Source organism: Aulonocara stuartgranti (assembly GCF_965226115.1).
Source record: "Aulonocara stuartgranti genome assembly, chromosome: 8".
In the NCBI taxonomy this organism is placed as follows: Eukaryota; Metazoa; Chordata; class Actinopteri; order Cichliformes; family Cichlidae; genus Aulonocara; species Aulonocara stuartgranti.
This window is the reverse complement of record NC_138959.1, coordinates 3,147,983-3,168,066: the sequence shown is the minus strand read 5'-3', so window position 1 is coordinate 3,168,066 and position 20,084 is coordinate 3,147,983. Positions and strand designations below refer to the sequence as shown.

The 20,084-nt window shown below is 40.6% G+C and overlaps 2 protein-coding genes across 2 annotated transcripts; both read left to right on the top strand.

Annotated features, from left to right (window-relative positions):
- Positions 1 to 2,921: 2,921 nt before the first annotated feature.
- On the top strand, positions 2,922 to 6,561 carry LOC309713646 (uncharacterized protein). The gene is made up of 2 exons (XM_082545441.1): positions 2,922 to 3,353; positions 4,835 to 6,561. The coding sequence occupies exons 1-2, from the start codon at positions 3,254 to 3,256 to the stop codon at positions 6,439 to 6,441; spliced, it is 1,707 nt and encodes a 568-aa protein (XP_082401567.1). The 5' UTR covers positions 2,922 to 3,253; the 3' UTR covers positions 6,442 to 6,561.
- A 2,586-nt stretch (positions 6,562 to 9,147) lies between these two features.
- On the top strand, positions 9,148 to 18,388 carry LOC309712528 (uncharacterized protein). Its single transcript, XM_082543364.1, has 2 exons — positions 9,148 to 9,534; positions 15,318 to 18,388. Exons 1-2 carry the CDS (start codon positions 9,414 to 9,416, stop codon positions 16,583 to 16,585), a joined length of 1,389 nt encoding a protein of 462 aa, XP_082399490.1. The 5' UTR covers positions 9,148 to 9,413; the 3' UTR covers positions 16,586 to 18,388.
- Positions 18,389 to 20,084: the final 1,696 nt, after the last annotated feature.

The following is a 20,084-nucleotide window of genomic DNA, read 5'->3' as shown; positions in this document are numbered from 1 at the left end:
GATTTCCTGTGTCGTTCAGTGGTGCTTTTCGGTAATCTCAGTCTCTCACTGAACGAGCTCCTGTGACTGACCAACATGTCATGGAGTGGGTGGGAGGTGTTATCCAACATTGTCTTTATCTTGGACAGCATCCGCCTCTCCGACACCACCTTGAGGGAGTCCAGCTCCATCCCCACAACATTGCTGGCCTTACGGATCAGTTTATTAAGTCTGTTGGCATCTGCGACCCTCAGCCTGCTCCCCCAGCATGCAACAGCATAGAGGATCGCACTGGCCACAACAGACTCATAGAAAATCCTCAGCATTTTCTGGCAGATGTTGAAGGACCTCAGTCGCCTCAAAAAATAGAGACGACTCTGGCCCTTCCTGTAAAGTGCTGTGGTGTTTTTAGCCCAGTCCAGTTTATTGTCAATGTGTACTCCAAGGTATTTATAGTCCTCCACAATGTCAACACTGACCCCCTGGATTGAAACAGGGGTCAAGTGTTTCCTGGTCTTCCTGAAGTCCACGATCAGTTCCTTGGTCTTTGCCACGTTGAGCTGCAGATGATTCTGCTCACACCACGTGACAAAGGAGTCGACCACAGCCCGGTACTCTGTCTCATCATCCCTGCTGATGCATCCAACCACCGCAGAGTCATCAGAAAACTTCTGAAGATGGCAGGTCTCTGTGCAGTGGCTGAAGTCTGTGGTGTAGAGGGTGAAGAGGAAGGGGGAGAGGACAGTCCCCTGTGGTGCCCCTGTGTTGCTAATCACCTTGTCAGACACACACTGTGGGAGACGTACATATTGTGGTCTTCCTGTCAGGTAATCAACAATCCAGGACACCAGAGAAGCATCCACCTGCATCGCTGCTAACTTATCACCCAGGAGGGTCGGCCTGATGGTGTTGAAAGCACTGGAAAAGTCAAAAAACATGACCCTCACAGTGCTCGCCGGCTGGTCCAGATGGGTGTAGACACGATTGAGCAGGTAGATGATGGCGTCCTCTGTTCCGAGACGAGGCTGATAAGCGAACTGAAGGGGATCCAGGTGTGGTCTTACTATGGGTCGCAGCTGGTCCAGGATGAGCCTTTCCAGGGTCTTCATGATGTGGGAGGTCAGTGCCACGGGCCTGTAATCCTGGGGGCCACTGGGACGAGGCGTCTTTGGTACAGGGACGAGGCATGATGTCTTCCACATCACCGGGACCCTCTGCAGACTCAGACTCAGCATAAACAGTTTATGAAAGACTCCACACAGCTGGGGGGCACAGGTCTTGAGGACGAGGGGACTCACTCCGTCTGGTCCAGCAGACTTGCCTGAGTGAAGTCTCCTCATTTGCATCTCAACCTGGTATTGAGTGAAGGTGATGGGTGGGGGAGGGGTGTCAGGAATCTCACAGGAGGCAACATGTGAAGAGAGAGGCTGGCACAGTGGTGTGGCTCTGGATTCCAGGCTGACTGCAGGTGAGGTTGTGGGGGTGGGAGCAGACACTGTGGAAAGTAATAAACATTATTTTAAAACAATATTAAAGATTAGTTGGCATAATGAGATTTGCTTCTAATTCTAAAATCTAAGGAAATAATGCTTATTTCCTTCAATTAATGGTAGAGAATTATTGTATTTGCAAAAGGAACATTGAAACAACAGAACACTTGTTTTATGAGTGTAAGACTGTTACACAAATGTTTGGAAATACCATCATAAATAAATGTACAGTTCCAGAAGTAGATGTAGATTTCTGGTCTTTTCAAAATACTCGAATGGGTAATCCTCAAATATAGAAGATACACTTTTAATAAAGAATATGATAATCATAATCACAAAATTCTATAATTCTACATGAATGTAACTTTTTTAGGCCAAACATGAGGGAGAACACTCATGGTTTTTAATTTACAAACAATGTGTAATTATACTTTCAGTGGTGAAATGGAATTGCTTGATATTGAGTTTGTTTATGTATTATTCTGCTTATGTTCCAATAAATTAAGCAGGTTTTAGATGTGGAATGGAGCAGGGAGAGAAGAGCAAGGCAGAAATAATTAAGGGCAGAAAACTGGTTTAGATCAGGCTCATGTGTGCAAATGAATTACTTGAAAAGTGGCTGCTTATGCTGCTGGGTCCACTCCCCTTTTTGTTGTGTAGCCTGCTCACACTGATGTCTTTCACTGTGTGTTGGATTAATTTTTTCCTGCCCCTTGGGACTCAGTTTTGCATGCGCTGAAAATAAATGTCTTACTTTTTAAACATTCTGCCTCTTGTGTCTTCCATTCTGGATTCTTTGAAAACCTAAACATTACACTCAGTTTGCACACTGTGACAGCCACAAGCTGATTGCTTCCATGCCACACTACACTGATGCTGTGATTCATCCTCAAGAGCCCAATAAAGGTATAGTAAAATATAAACAGACATACTTTTATTGAAATTGGACATTTATGTGTTATAAATCCTTTTTGATTGACTGTACTTATTCCACTTGGAACCTCATGCAGCACACAAAAGTATTAAACTAAAAGTTGCAGATAAATTCATTCTGCTCTGCTGCTTTGATGACGATTTTATGAATGAGGTATTGAATGAGTGTCAAAGAGAAGAAAAAAAACCTGCCAGCAAACAGGTTAATGTTACAGACAGACTTATTACAACAGTAAATGACTCAGAGTTTAAGTTTTTATTTAATTCATTTTTTCTTTCATGCAGGTAATTCCACTGAGAATTATCTTATTTACAAGAGCAGCAGGATTTTTTGGACCACTTGGAGGAATAAGTTGTTTGCATAATATTTTGTGACAATAAAAATGAAATCCCCACGTATAAAAGAGAAAAGGATGGCTTTTGACTGGGTGTAATGCGACTGTCTTAGATATGTGACAGTATTTTAACATATTGTTTGCATTATAGGAATTAGAGGGTAATTATTTTAGAAATGTAATTTTGGACACTTAGATTTAGAGAAGGACAGTAAGAGGCAGTAAAGCGATATAAACTGATGTCCGGTGCCTTTAAACTGCCAAAGAAGCAGAAGAAGGGCGTCCGTGTAGATGCCTGCTCAGAACAGAGCAGACGTAAACAAATCTTTCGTAAAATCAACGATGGCAACTGCTGTCCTGTTCGGGTCTCTGCGGGTTCCTGTAATACATGGATGGGTGAAGGCTGACGGAGGTTCGATCAGCATGACCTTCACGCTGATCGGTGATCGATTCTGCGCAGGCCCGGTTCATCTTTAAGGAGCCTACAGTTGATTTTAGAGAACAAACACGGGCATCATGAAGGAAGTGGATTGTGTTCAGCAGCGAAACACAGACAGTCTGCAGACTGGAGGCCAGCAGCTGCAGCAGCACGATGATGATGCTTTAAACCAACCTGGTAAGAGAAGTCGCATTAATTAGATTCAGTGTTTCTAGGATGGGGTAAGAGTGGCTGGAAAACTCCCGACTTATAATAAAAATTGGTCTTCTTATATAGTATGTCCAAAGAATCGATTCTCTTATTATATAATTAGAATAACTTTGTAATGACGGACCGAAAAAGATTGAATTTAAAGAGAAGGTTTAGTGCAACCCGGACTGTTTTAGAGTGGGCACACAACAGAGTTGTTTCTGTGTGATTTTATGTGCAGTGCTTTGCTGCTATTAGTAAACTGACTGCAGTCAACGAGATTCATGAAGGGATATCTATCTATCTGTCTGTCTATCTGTCTGTCTGTCTGTCTGTCTTTATATATAAAATTGCAACTTAAAAATGGAATTTTTAATGTCAATGAGACTTTTTAGCTGGATAAAGAAAAAATATATAAAAGTCACTTTGCAAAATACCTATTGCAGCTTTAGTCATCATGAGAAATATGTATATGTTTGACAAATTTGTCTCAGATTATAAGCAAACAAGTAATTTACAGCAGTTTAAATACAGGCATCGATTCTGACAGATGATCATTTTTTGGCACAACATCAGCAGCACAGATTTCCAGACCACTCCTCTCCCCAGAGATGTTCCTCAGTCAGCTGATAACCATAACCTGTCCAGTGTGTGTCGTGTGGGTTTAGTGGTTACAAAGTGATGTACAACTAAATAAAGTAAAAGAAATAAGAAAATAAAGTGCTGAAACAGCAAACAAATAAACAAATATGTATATATTAAGTCAAGACAACATGAAGTGAAGATTGCATAAAAACCAATAAGAAGTTGAAAAAGTTTTAACTGCTTTTTAAAAGAGTCCACAGAGTCCACAGATTTTAGGATATAATTCAGGAGGAGCTGTAGTCATGGTCTTTGTCTTGTTGGCATTTAGAAGAAGTTAAATTCAAGAGAGTCAATCACTAATCCAGGTCAAATAGTGGACTAGGGTTGACAGACCAGCTGGTGAGACATAAAACCAAAGAATTATCTGGAGCTGTTGTGGTTACACTTTATTTATTAATGTTTTTCTACCACAGCAGAGAAAAAGTGAGCGAAGGAAAGGGAAACCATCCAAGTAGAAAAGAATGGCCGAGGGAGACTCGGTTACAGACACCAAGGATGAGCATTCCTGTCACATTTCCCTGAAGTCCTCCTTGTCCTTGTCCTGCAGACGAGTCTGCAGTCATAAAAAGCTGTAGCACACCTTTTACAAACAAACAATGCTCCTGCCTTATCTGTGCCCTCTGATAACTTTTTATTTTTATTTTTTTAATTAAAATTGTTTAAAATTGTATTTGATTTTAGTTTTTTCTGATAAATAATCATGCAGCATTACAGTTTTGCTCACATCATGTTTTTCTGACTACGGTATTATTAGAAAAATGTAGACTTTTTTTTTAAAATAATAAATAAAAATTTGGGGTGACAGTTGAACTTGTCTGTTTCAGTGTCTTCTGCCGAAGTCCAGCAGCTGTTTGTAGTTAAAGAAGAAATTCCTCCTGAATGGTCTCCCAGTTTGGACCAGCAGGATCGAGAGCTGCTCCACATAAAGGAGGAAGAGGAAGAAATCTGGACCAGTCATGAGGGAGGACCGCATAATGGGCAGGAGGAGGCTGAAATCACAGGTGTCCTGTTCACTGCTGTTCCTGTGAAGAGTGAAGATGATGAAGAGAAACCTGAGTCTTCAGATATTCATCAGAGCCAAACTGGAAACTGCACAGAGGCAGAATCTCCGAGCAGCTGCTCAGCTGAAAAGATAAAAGCTGAAGCTGGTGCAGAGGACTGTGGAGGACCAGAATCAACCAATGGCACAGACTTAAAAAGTAATTTACAACCAAAAACTGATGAAAAAACTTCAGACTCCTCTGAGACAGAAGTCAGTAATAATGACGATGAAGATTGGCAGGAACCTTTGTCAGATTATGCACCTGAAACTGAAGACAGTGATAACAGCTGGAAGGAGAGCAGTGCACTCGGGAGTGAAGTTTGTGATGGAAAATGTAGCCAGTCTGAAAATCTAAAGGGACACAGGAGAGATCATACAGGACAGAAGGCATTTTGTTGTGGCGTTTGTGGTAAAAGATTCACCCGACAAGGGGATCTAAAGAGACACCTGAGGGTCCACACGGGAGAGAAGCCATTTGATTGCAGTTTTTGTGGCAAAAGATTTAAACAGCAGGGGGTTCTTAAGAGTCATATGAGAATTCACACTGGAGAAAAGCCCTTTGCTTGCGATGTTTGTGGAAAAAGATTTATCCATCAGTCAAATCTCAAGTCACACACCAGAGTTCACACGGGAGAGAAACCATTTAGTTGTAGCATTTGTGGTAAACATTTTACAGAACAGGGGAGTTTGAAGAGGCACAGAGGAATCCACACAGGACAGAAGCCCTTTGGATGTGGCATTTGTGGGAAAACATTTAGCCGGAAGACACATTTTAATATACACATGACCGTCCACACGGGAGAAAAACCATTTGACTGTGGATTTTGTGGTAAAAAGTTTAGCCAGAAGACACACTTTAAGATCCACATCAGAGTCCACACTGGAGAGAAGCCCTTCAGTTGTGATGCCTGTGGAAAAAAATTTAGACTTCAGTATAATCTTAAAAGACACATGAGAGTCCACTCGGGAGAAAAACCATTTGGCTGTGATGTTTGTGGTGAAAGATTTACAGAGCAGGGGAGTCTTAAACGGCACAGCGGAGTTCACACTGGAGAGAAACCATTTTGCTGTGACGACTGTGGTAAAACATTCAGTCGAAATACGCATCTTAAGAGACACATGCGGGTCCACACGGGAGAGAGGCCTTTTGGTTGTGACATTTGTGGTGAAAAATTTACCGAGCAGGGGGTTCTGAAGAGTCACATGAGAGTTCACACAGGAGAGAAGCCATTCGGGTGTGACGTTTGTGGGAAGAGATTTAGACATCAGTATACACTTAAAAGACACACGGGTGTTCACACAGGGGAGAAACCGTTCTCCTGTGGTGTTTGTGGCGAAAGATTTACGAGACAGGGGAATCTAAAGAGACACATGCGTATTCACACATAATAATCTGCACTTCCATGCTTGTAAAATCAGCAACTGTATCAGTAAGAAGTACGTGATTTCATTGTATTTGTAAACTTTTTTATGTGTGTATTTTAAAGTTTATAATAAAAAAAGAACTTACCCAGGATGGTGGGTATTTATGATGCTTTGCTTCAGATGATATCTGATTATTCTGTGATGTTATTTTTTTATGCTGTGAGCTGTCAGTCATTCACAAACTGAGACTACCTATATTACAGGTGTCAAACTCAAAGATCTGGAGCCAACTCTACCTCTTTACACATTTGATTCTGATTTGTATGTTTTTAAAATCATTGTGTTGAATGTTTCTTTTCCCTGCAGAAACGTCTCAGGTTCTTTTTCAACCCCTTTTCTGATTTATAAATTATTACATCATGAAGAAAGGTGAAGAAATGGCCATAAACAGCTGCAGTGTTTTCAGTTATGGAGAGGCCATATAGAGGGGTCATAGTAAGTGACCCCAGCGTTTGTGCTGTTATTTGCACTTCTACAGAAAATGTCTCTCCTGCTTTGTAGAATTTCAACTTTAAGACATATTTTAGCACTTTTATAGCTGTGGCTACATTTCTCTAAGTGTATTGTGGGTCTATGGCTGTACTTATGCTTGCTGGTTCATGGTGTGGTTTAAAATAGGTTGTTTATGTGTCAATTTGTTGTGTGACCTGTAAAGGTGGCCCATATACAGGTTTAATAATGATGTGGAATTACTTGTTGCAGTATTATTTTAGATCTAAATCTAATGGGTCTTACTGAACAGTTTAGTTGATAACCTCTTTTCTGTGGACATACCTTGTGTGAGTGCAACCCATGCCCAACTGCACATCACTGACAGTATGAATATCTTCTCAGCTTGTTTTTCAAAGTGAGCTGAGCCAAATACCTCCACCTGAGGCACAGGTGAGAACACATATATTTACATTTTAGGTTTAGGAATCATGTAAACAGTGTCCATTGGTGTAAAAAGTTAAATATATTGGATAAGAAATAAAACATGTTATCACCACAGCAGAGAACTTCTGAAAAAAATGTTTAGACAGTGTTGTAGATGATTCCATTAAAAATGCATCAGCAGAGCAAACAAACACTATACCCACACAGAGACTACAGATCGTCACCATATTAGGTGTTCTTTAAGTCTTTTATGGTCTCTGGCAATATCCAGTTTTTCATATTTAGCCAAAAACATTTGAACACAGGACCTGAGAGAAAAAACATGTCCTGGTTTCAGCAGCCTGTTCTCCTTTGTTCTCCCTTGTTCCTCTTTCCCCCCTCTCTCTCTGTCTTGCTCTCAGGTGGAGTAGGGGCAGTGCCTTGGCTCACTGTACCACCCATGGGTGGAGCTGCCCTACTTTCTGGTCCAGCCTGCACATCTGCTTCCCATTTTCTCATCACCCCTCTGGAATAAAAGCCCAGCTGAAACATTCACTCTTTGCCTCTCAGGTTTCCAAACCTTATTACTTGTTGGTAAGTGGTTCCTAGTTCTCCAGTCCAGTACTCATACTGGAATACTCACTTGTCCTCCCACACTCCACCCCTTCTGCCCTCCAGAACCATCATCTGCCTTCCCCATCAGTACATCTAAATTAATCTAATCAGTCAGCAGATACTGGTTTAAGGACCCCCTACTTCCCTGTCCAGTTCTCCTAGAGTGACGATCTGTCTCCTGGAGTCTCCTCCACGCTGGGAGACACAGCAAACCTTCTAGCACTGCTACATATTCATGTGCCATCCTGGAGGATTTGGACTAGCTGTGCAACCTCTCTAGGGTCCAAATATCGCCTCAAGCTACCAGTAGTGACACTGATCCTAGCCAAATGCAAAACTATTGAAAAAAATAGTCAGAAAAAATGAGAGTGGCCTCCACCTGTAACACCATAACTGTTTGGGGGGTTGTCTCATCATTGCCCCTCTATATCCCAGATGTTTAACTGATTAACTAATTCTATACTCCGATTAAAAAGTGCTCTTTTAAGTTTTTAGGACAGTGTATTATGTGTCTGCCTGTGTTGTATACAGTATTCGTAGCTCTTGAAAATGAGACACTGAGCTCAATGTGATTGTCTGTTTAAATAAAGGATTTAAAAATAAATCAACCAACCAACCAAAAAAATAATAAATAAATAAATAAATAAATAAATAAATAAATAAATAAATAAATAAATAAATATCATGTTTATTTCAAATTAATTACTCTTAAGAAACCAAATGATCAACTTTCCAAGGGAGGCTCAAAGCCACAACTGGATTTATCTAAGATTCAATATGAAACCTAACCCTTTCATTTAAGACAGAATTTTGTTGTAATGAAATTAACATACAGAAATTAAAATTGCAAAAGATAAGCTAACGATAAGCTAATTTATATATCTAGAAAAATAAATGTTAACATAAATAAATGTTAAATGCCAGAAGACATTTTTAAACAGACTTCTTTCCTGCGAAAAACACTTTTGACCTATGGTTCTATTTATTTCTTTTTTTAGAAGCCATAAAATTCTTTTTAGAGTTAGAAAAGTTTTGTATCTAATTTGTGGATACAAAACTTTAAAGGAAATATCACGAGGTTGGTTACAAAGTACTCCTGTCAGGTACAATGAATTTTAATTTTCTCAGTGAAGTCCCACGCTGTGACAGGATTCATAAATCTGCAGGTTTCCCCACAGCTGTGATTTTTTTTAAATCTCGTGGTCGCTGCGGTGACCTGGGATAAAGGTGCCCGAGCGGATGCCTGCTCAGAAAACGCAGGAGACACGTCAACAAATCTTCCCCCCAAAAAGAAGTCAAGGAGAGTGGACGCCCTGTTGGAGTCCGTGTCTTTGACACATTCATGCATCAGGTCCGGACAGACATGCAAACATCGCGTCTGTGTTTGGAAGTCGATTCCGCGCAGGCCTGGTTCGTCTGAAAGGAGCCCACAGTTTGTTTTAAAGAAGAGGATAGCCGCTGACAGCATGGACGAAGTGGATTATCTGCAGCAGTACGCCGCTGACAGCCTGCCGTTTGAAGAAAAACCAGAGATCAAACCGCTCGGACTCCATCAGCTGCAGGATGCTGATATTAACCGAGCCGATGGTGAGAATAATCTCAGATTTTATTTGGAGAAAACCGCTAACTAGCTGCTAGCTCGCCGTAGGGCTGGATAAATTTGGTTTTAATCTAAGATGTTTGATATGAAGACACAATCAGGTCCTTAACGGGTCTTTAAAATGATTTAAAAACAGCCTGAGATGGATAGCAACCGATATTACACCGTGTCGTTTATTTATTGAACAAAAATCTGAACCCAAATGAAGAAACAGTTTGTGGACAACTAAATGCACTCCATGATTCAGCCGCTGCAAAACCACCTTTAGCAGAAATAACTTGAAGTCGCTGTTGTGTGACTTCGGAGGAATTTTTGGCCCACTCTCCTTCAGGGCATTGCTTCAGCTCATTGAGGTTTGCGGCATTCATGTATGCACAGCTCTCTCTTAAGGTCCCGCCGCAGCATTTCAGTCAGTCTGAAGTCTGGACTTTGATCGGCCATTGCAACATGTCCATTCTTCCCTTTTTCAGCCTGTCTGTTGCAGATTTTCTGCTGTGCTTGGCATCGTTGTCCTGTTGCATGACCCAGTTTACACCAAGCTTTAGCTGTCAGACAGATGGCCTCACATTTGACTCCTGGCTGCAGCCTACTAAGCAGTAAGGATGTGCCCAGTTTTTCATGCATTGCTTCTGTGCATGCATAAAGAGTCTGTAGTGTGGGGTGTTTATTACCAAGAACATTAAATAAGCCAAATAATTATAGTTGGTTCTCACAACAAGAGAAAGTGATAACAGTGTCAAACCTGAATATAATACATTTAAATGAGCAACAGGCTCAAAGTATCACTTCTGTGATGTGCAGCTGTTGCATGAGAAATACGTTTTTTGCCATGTTTTGCTCTGTTGACTTATTTGCAGTGCTAGGGTGGCCTATACACAGGTGTGTGGTGTCGATGCATCGTTACAGGGACCCCAAATATCAATATTTTATGAAATTAATTAAAATACTTGTTAAACATGCATTAAATTGGCTCAACTGAAAAACCATCCAACACTGGACCCTTAACTTGACAGATCTACCTCGTACTTCAGGGTAAGCTAATCGTTCAGTCACATGAGTACAAATGAGACAGCAACCTCCTTACATCTACAAAAATAGTGATTGTGTTTTGTATTTTTCACATTCTGCATATTCTGGTTGCCCAGAGCTTGAAGATGTTGCAGGTCACGGGTAGTCTGATTGGAGGAAACCTTTCTGCAAACAGTTGCAGTCTGACTTGGACTTGAGTCCACAGACGTGTGATTCTTGACAATTTATTACATGCAATTGCATATAATTGCCAACCTGACTCCATTTAGCTGCAGACTAATTAATAATTGAAGCGAGATAAACTTTGTCTTATTAGATAAAACTGATATTGACGAAGTTTAACTTTGGCGACATCATTTGCAGTTAAAAAAGGCGATGAATTGAAATATGTTGTTGCAGTACTCGGCATATCGCAAAATATAAAAAATTCAAATGTTGTTTTATTGTGAAAATACAGCATTGTGTAGTGTCTGCTGGTGATTGCCACATCTACTTATTTCTGTTAATATTTTGATATTCTTTCTATATACCTACCACGTGTTCCTCTTGCATCTCTGACTGACATGACTATAAGTCTTCTCAAGCCGGCTAACATACAGAAATCCAGGTTATGCAGAACTTGTTTTATAATACGCCTGACTGTATTCACAGCTTAAACATATCAGGGCATAATAAAAACCCAGTGTGCTCCTTAGCAGGTGTTCAGTCTATGTCTGACGTGAACAGCAACACGTGACGTAGTCCACAGTTTCAGAAACTTAGCCTACATGTAGAAGCACTATGTGGAAAAACTGCCTCCACAGCAGTTGCGACGTAGCATCCAGGAGTCGAACGTGAGGTCACCTGTCTAACAGCTGAAGTTTGGCCTGAACTGGGTTATATAACAGGACAGTGATTCCAAGCACAGCAGCAAATCTGCAACAGACTGGCTGGAAAAGGGGGCAGAAAGGTGTTGCAATGGCCTAGTTGAAGTCCAGGCTTCAGCTTGATTGAAATGATGTAGTGGGACCTTAAGAGAGCTGTGCATAAATGAATTCCTGCAAACCTCAATGATCTGAAGCAACACAGTAAAGAGGAGTGGGCGAGAATTCCTCCACAACAGTGTGAGCCTGATAAAGTCATACAGAACATGATTACTTAAAGTTAGCGCTGCCATACATGCTTCTACGAGCACAGGCTTTTATCGGGTTGTTAAACCAACACAGGGTTTGGCAAACCAGCCACGAACATGTTCACATAATGGAGCCTTTGTGTGCCGTGCATGACAAAACGCAAACACAGACATGTCTACAGCAGAGCAGCGCATTTCACAAAGAGCAAACTAACATTAGAAAATGGAAGAAGAGGTTGAACACGTAATACACCTCACACACACTGTGTGTAGCATTAAAAAGCACTGTTCATAGTGAGTACACGTTAGTGTGCTGTGGGTTTGTAAGATCTTTAAAGTTATATTCAGTCTGTTTAACGCCTTTTATTCTGAAGCAATGTGTCAAATACGAACCATAAGTCGTAGGAGGCCATAAGTCAAATATGAGCCCATTTGTGTGATGGCTTAAAGCTTGGCTGAAACTGGGTCATGTGGTAGGACAAAAGAAAATCTGCAGTGGAATGGCTGTTGCAATGGTTTAGTCAAAGTCCGTGTGTGTCTGCAGCAAAGCAGAGTATTTCACAATGAAGAGCAAACTGTAGTATTAGGGAAAAAGTAGGAAGAGGTTAGATGCAACACAGATCACAGTGTGTAAGTGTGATGGGAAAAGCACAGTTATTAATCTGTGCATGCTTTGCGTGGTCACCAGTTCTGGAAAAAAAATTGTATACATTCAACAGCTGAGAGGAAAGCTGGCAAAAATGCTGACCGTGCAAGTTATTAGACTCATTAGTATCTCAGTCGAGTCCGGACTTGCTGAAGACTCTCCTCTTTAGGCTGCAGAGTCCGTGCTTTCATAAAGGAATCTCAAGTTTCGGTCCATCTGACCACAGAACAGTTTTCCACTTTGCTTCCGTCCAGTTTAAAGAGAAGACTTTGGCCTTTCTGGGTCCTGTTCACATGTGCCTCCTTCTTTACATGATGGAGCTTTGACCTGCATGTGCGGATGGCACCGTGAGCTGTGTTCAGACAGTGATTTCTTGAAGTGTTCCTGAGCTCATGCACTGACTTCCATGACAAAATTTCCTTTTAATTCAGTGCCGCCTGAGGGCATGAAGATTACGAGCACCCAATATAGATTTTCAGACTCTCCGTTGTGCACAGAGATGTTCAAATTCTCCAAAATTTTACATTCTTCTAAAAAAAAAGTTCCAAAGTTTGCAGCTTAGTAAACCTCTGCCCATCTTTACTTCTGAAAAACTCTGCTTCTCTAAGATGTTCTTTTTATAACCAATCATGTTACTAACCTGCTCCCACTGGGTTACAAAAAAGAAATATGGTTGAATTATGTTTCTTATTTGCATTTTACATAACATTCAAACCTTTTTGAAATTAAGTTTTTAAAATTTCAAGAAATAAAAGTTCTATGTTAGGGTTAGATCACCATATTGAGTCTTATAGAAGAATTAATTAGATTTAAAGTTTAAAGAAAAATAAGAAACTATATTTCTTTGGTCATCAGGGAAAAACAAAGCTTAAGTTGGTTTTACAATCTTTAGACAGGTCCATCTGAGATCATCTGTTCATCTGAGAAACAGCACTGTTTTCCAGTTGGTGGTGGTTTTGTATGTCCCATATCTTGACCGTAACCTTCTGTGGAGGTTAGGTTTGCAGTAATTTTTATGTAACCTGGTACAAAGTTAGCTTGTAGTTCAGACTTTGTTGTAGAAAAATAAGTCTTGGCAGACTAGCCGTGTGGAGCAAACTGGAGCTTCTCATTGTTTAAACCACCATGTCAGAAGATGTAGATCTATGTTTGTGGAACAGATGTTACTCAGCTTCAGATTGCCCTGAATTAAGCAGAGAAAATGACTGAAATTACTGAAAGTGGCACAGGATCTCTCTGATGCATTTCTTTTAAAACCTGGAAGGATATAGTGGTGAACAATCTTCTCCAAAAAATCTTGAATGATTGTGACAGGAGATGACTGAAGCGTTTGAAGTCAGATTGAGGAAAAAAAAAAAATCAACAGTGGAACTCTCGGCTGTGTTTTAATAGTTAAATAGCATTTCCACATGCACAATGGAAAGAGTATTCAAGGGATGGGGACTAAACAGCTGCTGAGCTTTAAGAAAACCATTAAAAAGGGCTTCAGTTTGGTAGAGAGCATACTGATTGAAAAAGGTCATGTGGTCTAAGTCCAGATTTACCTGATCCTGAGTGATGGCTGCATCTGGTGGTGAAGAGAGGCTGATTAGTTGATGCACCTGTCATCGGCCCTTCTACTATATGCAACCAGCTGGGCAGTGTTAAGGTCTAAGCTTGCTTTAGTGGGTTAGTTCAGAAACAATGTGTTCAAACACTAAGGTCACCTGACTACCTAAATATTCTGAATGACCTTGTCATCGTTGAATGTTTTTGTTCCCTAATTGAATGTGCATGTTTAAAAACGACAGTGCCAGGGACCATGAAACGCCATCTTTACACATGCAAGTAAAGGTATAATTTGCAAAAAAACCCCAGCTGCTACTATTGTTCTAGCAAGATATTAACTCATGGTTTTTAATATAAGATAGACAATGATCATTACATTACAGTAATGTTTATAATTACTAAAACAGTATTAAATGATCCTCACCCATAGAAATGTGTATACTTGTAAATGTGATGTGTATTTTTAGTTGAATAACTGGTGACTGGTAAATCTTGATATACTCTATTCCTAACATCATACTTTGCTGTGCAGTATAATTGGACCAGTTTGTCTGGCTCACACTCTGGGCACCACTAGCTCACTTGGAACAGTTGATGGATGCAGTCTGAATACATAAACTGTCGGCTTATCGTGAGCTGGAAGTAATGGCTGGTTATTGGACCCGTACAGTGTGTGTAGAGGAATTGCAGGATCTGGCTGCCCGGAGAGACTGATTAAGGCTACGTACACGGGTGTTTTTTAAAACGCAGATTTTTCTGTGCGTTTGCACCTTTCGTCCTCACGTAAATGGTGTTTTCGGTAACTGAAAACGGAGATTTTTAAAAACGCCTGCTAGGGTGGATATTTTTTGAAAACTTCGTTTTTGCGTTTACGTGTGGACGAGGAAAACGGAGAAAATGCAGCGTCAAAGGTGTGCACATTTTTTGACGTCACACTGTGCGCCACGTTATTGTTTCGGTGAAATGAATTTCTACAATGGCGGACTTAAACAAAATACTGTTACTGTTAATTTTACTCTCTGCAGTGTTTAAATGCTGACATACACACAGTTACTGTCCCTCCACACATACCACTCAGTTCTGCTTCTGTGCCCCAGCTTTGTTTACTTTTTCCCACCGAGGCTTCTAGACTTCTGATTGGCCAACATTTCTACACAGTTAGGAATATATCGCCACCTGTTGCTTTTACATGTTCCTAGTAGTGTTTTCCTTTAATTTTGCGTTTACGTGTGGATGGGATTTTTAAAAAAACAACAACAAAAAAACGGAAAATCTCCATTTTCAAAAATACCCTTGTGCGTGTGGACGTAGCCTAAAACTCAGTGAATACGTGGTGTGAGTTAAAACGCACTACAAGGATTTCAAACTGCTGAGGATGAGTGTCGGTGTATTTCAAATCGGTTATCGATGTAAACGTGTTTCATTGTTGCCTGCAGATATTCAGCAACTTGTGGTGATCAAAGAAGAGGCTCCATGGGACCAGCATTACTCGGAACACCTCTACATAAAGACGGAGCAGGAGGAACTGCTGGCCAGTCAGGAGGGAGAGCATCTTAATGGGTTCGAGGAGACTGAAATCACCGGGTTTCCATTCAATATTCTAGTAAAGAGTGAAGATGATGAAGAGAAACCTCATTTTTCACAGCTTCATAAAAGCCAAACTAAAGACTGCATGGCGGCTGAGCCTCCAAGCAGCAGCTTGACTAAATGGATTAAGATAGAAACTTACGGAGAGGACGGTAGATCACTAGAACTAGCCAGGAAACCTGATCCCAGTACTCATTTACAAACAAATATTGTTAAAGGGGCTTCTGACTCTTCAGAGACGGAGGTCAGTGATGAGGATTGGCAGGGCCCGTTGTCAGATTCTGGACCTGAAACTGAAGACAGTGAAAATGGAAAGCTCGAGTCGGGCGTTCCTAGTGAGGCGGGACATAACACTCCGAAAAAAAACTTTAGCTGCTCTGCGTGCGGTAAACATTTTGTCTACAAGCAGTCTCTTAAGAGGCACATCAGACGTAATTCAGAAAATGGTTCTTCAGGCTGTTTGGATAACATGAAATGTTTTAAACGGAAGCAAAGCATAGACTCGCACATCAAAATTTACACGGGAGAGAAACCGTTTGGCTGTGGGTTCTGTGGCAAAAGAGTTAAGTACCTGTACAATCTTAAATCACACATGAGGGTCCACACGGGAGAAAAGTTATTTGGCTGTGACATTTGTGGAAAAAGGTTTACGCATCACCAGAATCTGAAGACTCATGTGACAATCCATTCAGGGGAGAAACCGTTTGTGTGCGATATTTGTGGCAAAAGAGCAAGGCATCAGAATAATCTAAAGATACACATGATAGCCCACACAGGAGAAAAACCGTTTGGGTGCGACGACTGCGGTAAAAGATTTAAACGGAAGACTCATCTGACGACGCACATGACCGTCCACACGGCAGAAAAGCCATTCGGCTGCGACGTGTGTGGCAAAAGATTTAACCGCAAATCCCACCTTAGGACGCACATGATCGTTCACACTGGGGAGAAACCGTACGGTTGCGATGTTTGTGGCAAGAAATTTAACCGAAAAACGCACCTGGAGTCTCACATCACGGTTCACACAGGAGAGAAACCGTTTGGTTGCGCCATTTGTGATCAAGGATTTACTCAGCAGGGAAGTTTAAATCGACACATGAGATTTCACTTGGGGTAGAAACGTGGTCACAGTCACGGAGTTTGGTCTGAAAGGGTCAAAGTGTCGCTGAAAGCCACAGCAGAGGCTCTGACTTGCAAGAATTATTGCTCTCTTCATCTGTGTCTACAGTTTCGAGACTCTTTTTGTTTTTGTGATTAATCTTGACATTCTTGACATTTTTATGTTACAAGTTAAGAATTGTGGCAGCACGGTGGCGCAGCAGTTACCACAGTGCTGCCCCACAGAAAGATTTGAACCTACTTCCCCTCTGGGGCACCCTGTGTGGATGCCCTTGGACTTCCTCAGGGTACCCCAGCTTTGTGCCACAGTCAGAGGACATGCTTGTTAGATAAATGGGTAACTCTAAATTTGCCTTAACTGTGAATGAGTGTGTCTGGTTGTCTGGACAGGCCCTGTACCCCTCTGTGGGAGCTGTTAGGGCTCCAGCCCCACAACCCTGCACTGGATTGGCAAGAGCAGTTAAAGTGATCGGCTGTAATGACATCATTTATGGATTCGGTCATCTCCTGCGTTGGATGAGGCTCTGGTCTCTTTATCGTCCTGCAGTGCTTTTTGTTTGTTTGTTTTGTAGGTGTCCCAAAACTATTTACTGGCCATTCTTGGCCCCTGCTTCATGAAACACGACTTTAAATAAAACTTTAAAAAAACCTGTGGCTCACAGTGTCCCGGAGCCCGCAGAAGACTCTCTTTTGAGCTGATGTAAGACTTCAGTGTGGAGCATTAATAAGTATTCTGTTGTTGTGGATGGTTTGTCTCTTCCTGCCATATGATGGCATTTGTCTCTGCCTGTCAGGGACATTCAGCACGAACTGTTACTGTGAGCAGCCAAACAAACGCTGTCTACGCTGGGAGAATTTGGATTATTAACTCTGAGGTGCCTCCGATTTTGTTTGCTTTCTCTGAGCATTTGGAGCGAGAAATGCCGACTGAAGTCAGACTCATCAAGCGGATGGTTTACAAGGTGCAGCGCTCCACCAGCTGGAAAGCTTAAGGCAGTCAACAAAGTTTGACCACAAAATTAATTCTGTTTTGTACGTTTGTCTCCTAATCATGTCTCCAGCTGTCACAGCTGCACTGATTCAGCACTTGTATCTCCTAATCCAGCCGTTATTTTTCATTTATTCATCATTATTTATAATTATTAATCTTTTTTTTATTATTTTGATTAACCTAATGATCATTGGAGAAAAATGTTTCCCTCTGTGCCGATTTTGTTTGAGATAATTGACTGAAGCATTTTGTGTGTTATGAATTTGGGAGAACATTCATGGATCTATAATCCTGAAAATTTCAATAATTTCCTAAATGATGATCAAAACTAAATGTAACATTTTGGCTGAAGATGATGAATTGAAAAATATTAATTTAATGTTTGTATTTATTGGATTCCTTAATTGAATTTAGGTGAAAGTTACCTAATTAGTATTTGAAATTATTTTTAGGGGAAAATTTACACTTAAAAAAAAAAAGAGATAATGAAGGATTTATTTTTTAATTAATTTTGAGTTTGAACCAACATGTAGCGTCATTAGTAGCCTTGCACTTTACGTTTTTTCCACATTTTCAGCCTCAAGCTTTGAGTTTTGACTTGATCACCACTTTGGTTTGTCCAGCAGATGGCAACAGTGTGACAAAAAAAGAGATGCAAGGCTGGCACTCTGTTTGCTGTTGTATACTTGTGTTGTTCATGCATCTTTAGTTATTAATCAAGTCAAGACAATAGCTTGTTTATTATAAATTTGAAAGAATGACAGTGTTACATTAAAGTGTGTAAATGAAAATAAACCCTTTTCCCACCAAGTCCAGTGTTGGTTTCATTTTCTCGATTGTTGAACTTGTTGAGAAAACCGAGATGAAGCTAAGCTCCTGTTGTGCAAAGCATTTGATAAGAAATGCAGCAGTGTGCATTTACAGCGTGTTTAAAAACAGATTCTAATGTTTGCACACAAAATGATTCATAACTGGTTCTTTGTCTTTGCCTTCCAAGATTAATTTTTCTCAGTCCAAACCTGTTAGTTTCTTAGACACTGATTTGGTAACGAGCATCCTCGCACTCCTTCAGTATCTGTTCTGTCCTCCTGCTCTCTCGCACGCTCTGTCCTAACATGACGTGACATCAGAAATCATCTTCATGACTCACATATTAGCAGCTTCTCAAATTATTACACAAGCCACTGTTAATGCATGGCTGCCAAATAGAGAGAGAGAGACACACACCTGTGTTATTGATGTCGTGCTCCGTGAGTGAAGCATCAACTTTCTTCATCCGTGGCTGAAAATCCTCTAACGCTCCGTGATTAACACGTTTTCCTTTCTGTTTATTCTGTGCAGAAACCAAAGTGCAAAGAGGACGCGTCACAGTTTCAGAGAGGGATTGTAAAAGCAGATGGTTCCTGTATTTCTCTGCCGTGCACCGTAAATAAGGACATTTTCCAAAATATTACAATATTACTTTAATTTTCTTTCAGCATTTTCATTCAATCATTTCTTTATTTTTCCTTCTTTCTATTTCTCCAGTCTGGTTTCCTTCCCTTATTATCTTCTGTTTTTACTTCAGTTCTTTATTGTTTTTCTTCAATTCTGTTTTCTTGTCAGAAGGGAAATGTGGTTTTTACAAGCTGCCAATTACAACTTTCAATAAAAGATTTTACACAAATATCAACTTTATAAAAAGCCGTTGCACTCCAAACTGCGTGCGCCCTGTAATCATCTCAGACTTGAAACAGTCGAACAAGCTGATGCTCTGAGTAATGCGATTATATTATAAAGATGACGATGTGTTTAATAAGATTAATTAAATAGAAGGAATAAATATTGTGAGCCAACCTCTGAAGCTCAGTAATGAAAACATTATATCTTATTAGTGTGTGAAAACAACGCTTCATAGCTTCACAGGGAGTTTTAAAAACTGAGCTTTCCTGCAAATGACTTCTGGCTGCAGCAGTGTTTATCTTCACAAGAAAGGAAATAAGCTCATCTTCCAGAATGTCGCACTATTACTTACAAATTCTTCTTTATTTCTTCGTCTCTTTCCAGTTCGCTTCCTGCTTTTATTCGTTTCTCGTATCCATTCTGGGGTCCTGGATGTATTTCTATGCTCCCTTTTGCTTCAGGCCTTATTTATATATTATTTATATTCTTTGTTCTGCTTTTCTAACATTTGAATCTTTTCATGTTATCTGTAGGATCAGAGGAATGAAGCTGTCACATAATATGCACTCACTGGACAGTTCAAAGGTACAGGGTGCTGGTACCAGGTTGGATGCCTTTTTACCTTCAGAATGTTTTAATTCCTTGTGCCACAGATTCGAAAAGTTGCTGGAAACGTTCCTTAACACACCGTTGCTGCAGATTTGTCGGCTCCATGTCGAAGATGGAGGCCATGTGAGTACAGTGAACTAACTGCGAAGATCAAGAACCCAGCTGTGGTGTTTAAACGATGCTCAGCTGGTACTAAAGGGCCCAAAGTGTGTCAAGAACATATCCCCTACACTTG

Coding starts and splice junctions, on each gene's coding strand:
- LOC309713646 (XM_082545441.1), top strand. CDS start 3,254: ATGAAGGAAGTGGATTGTGTTCAGCAGCGAAACACAGACAGTCTGCAG. Junction 3,354..4,834: donor TGATGCTTTAAACCAACCTG/GTAAGAGAAGTC, acceptor TGTCTGTTTCAG/TGTCTTCTGCCGAAGTCCAG.
- LOC309712528 (XM_082543364.1), top strand. CDS start 9,414: ATGGACGAAGTGGATTATCTGCAGCAGTACGCCGCTGACAGCCTGCCG. Junction 9,535..15,317: donor TGATATTAACCGAGCCGATG/GTGAGAATAATC, acceptor TGTTGCCTGCAG/ATATTCAGCAACTTGTGGTG.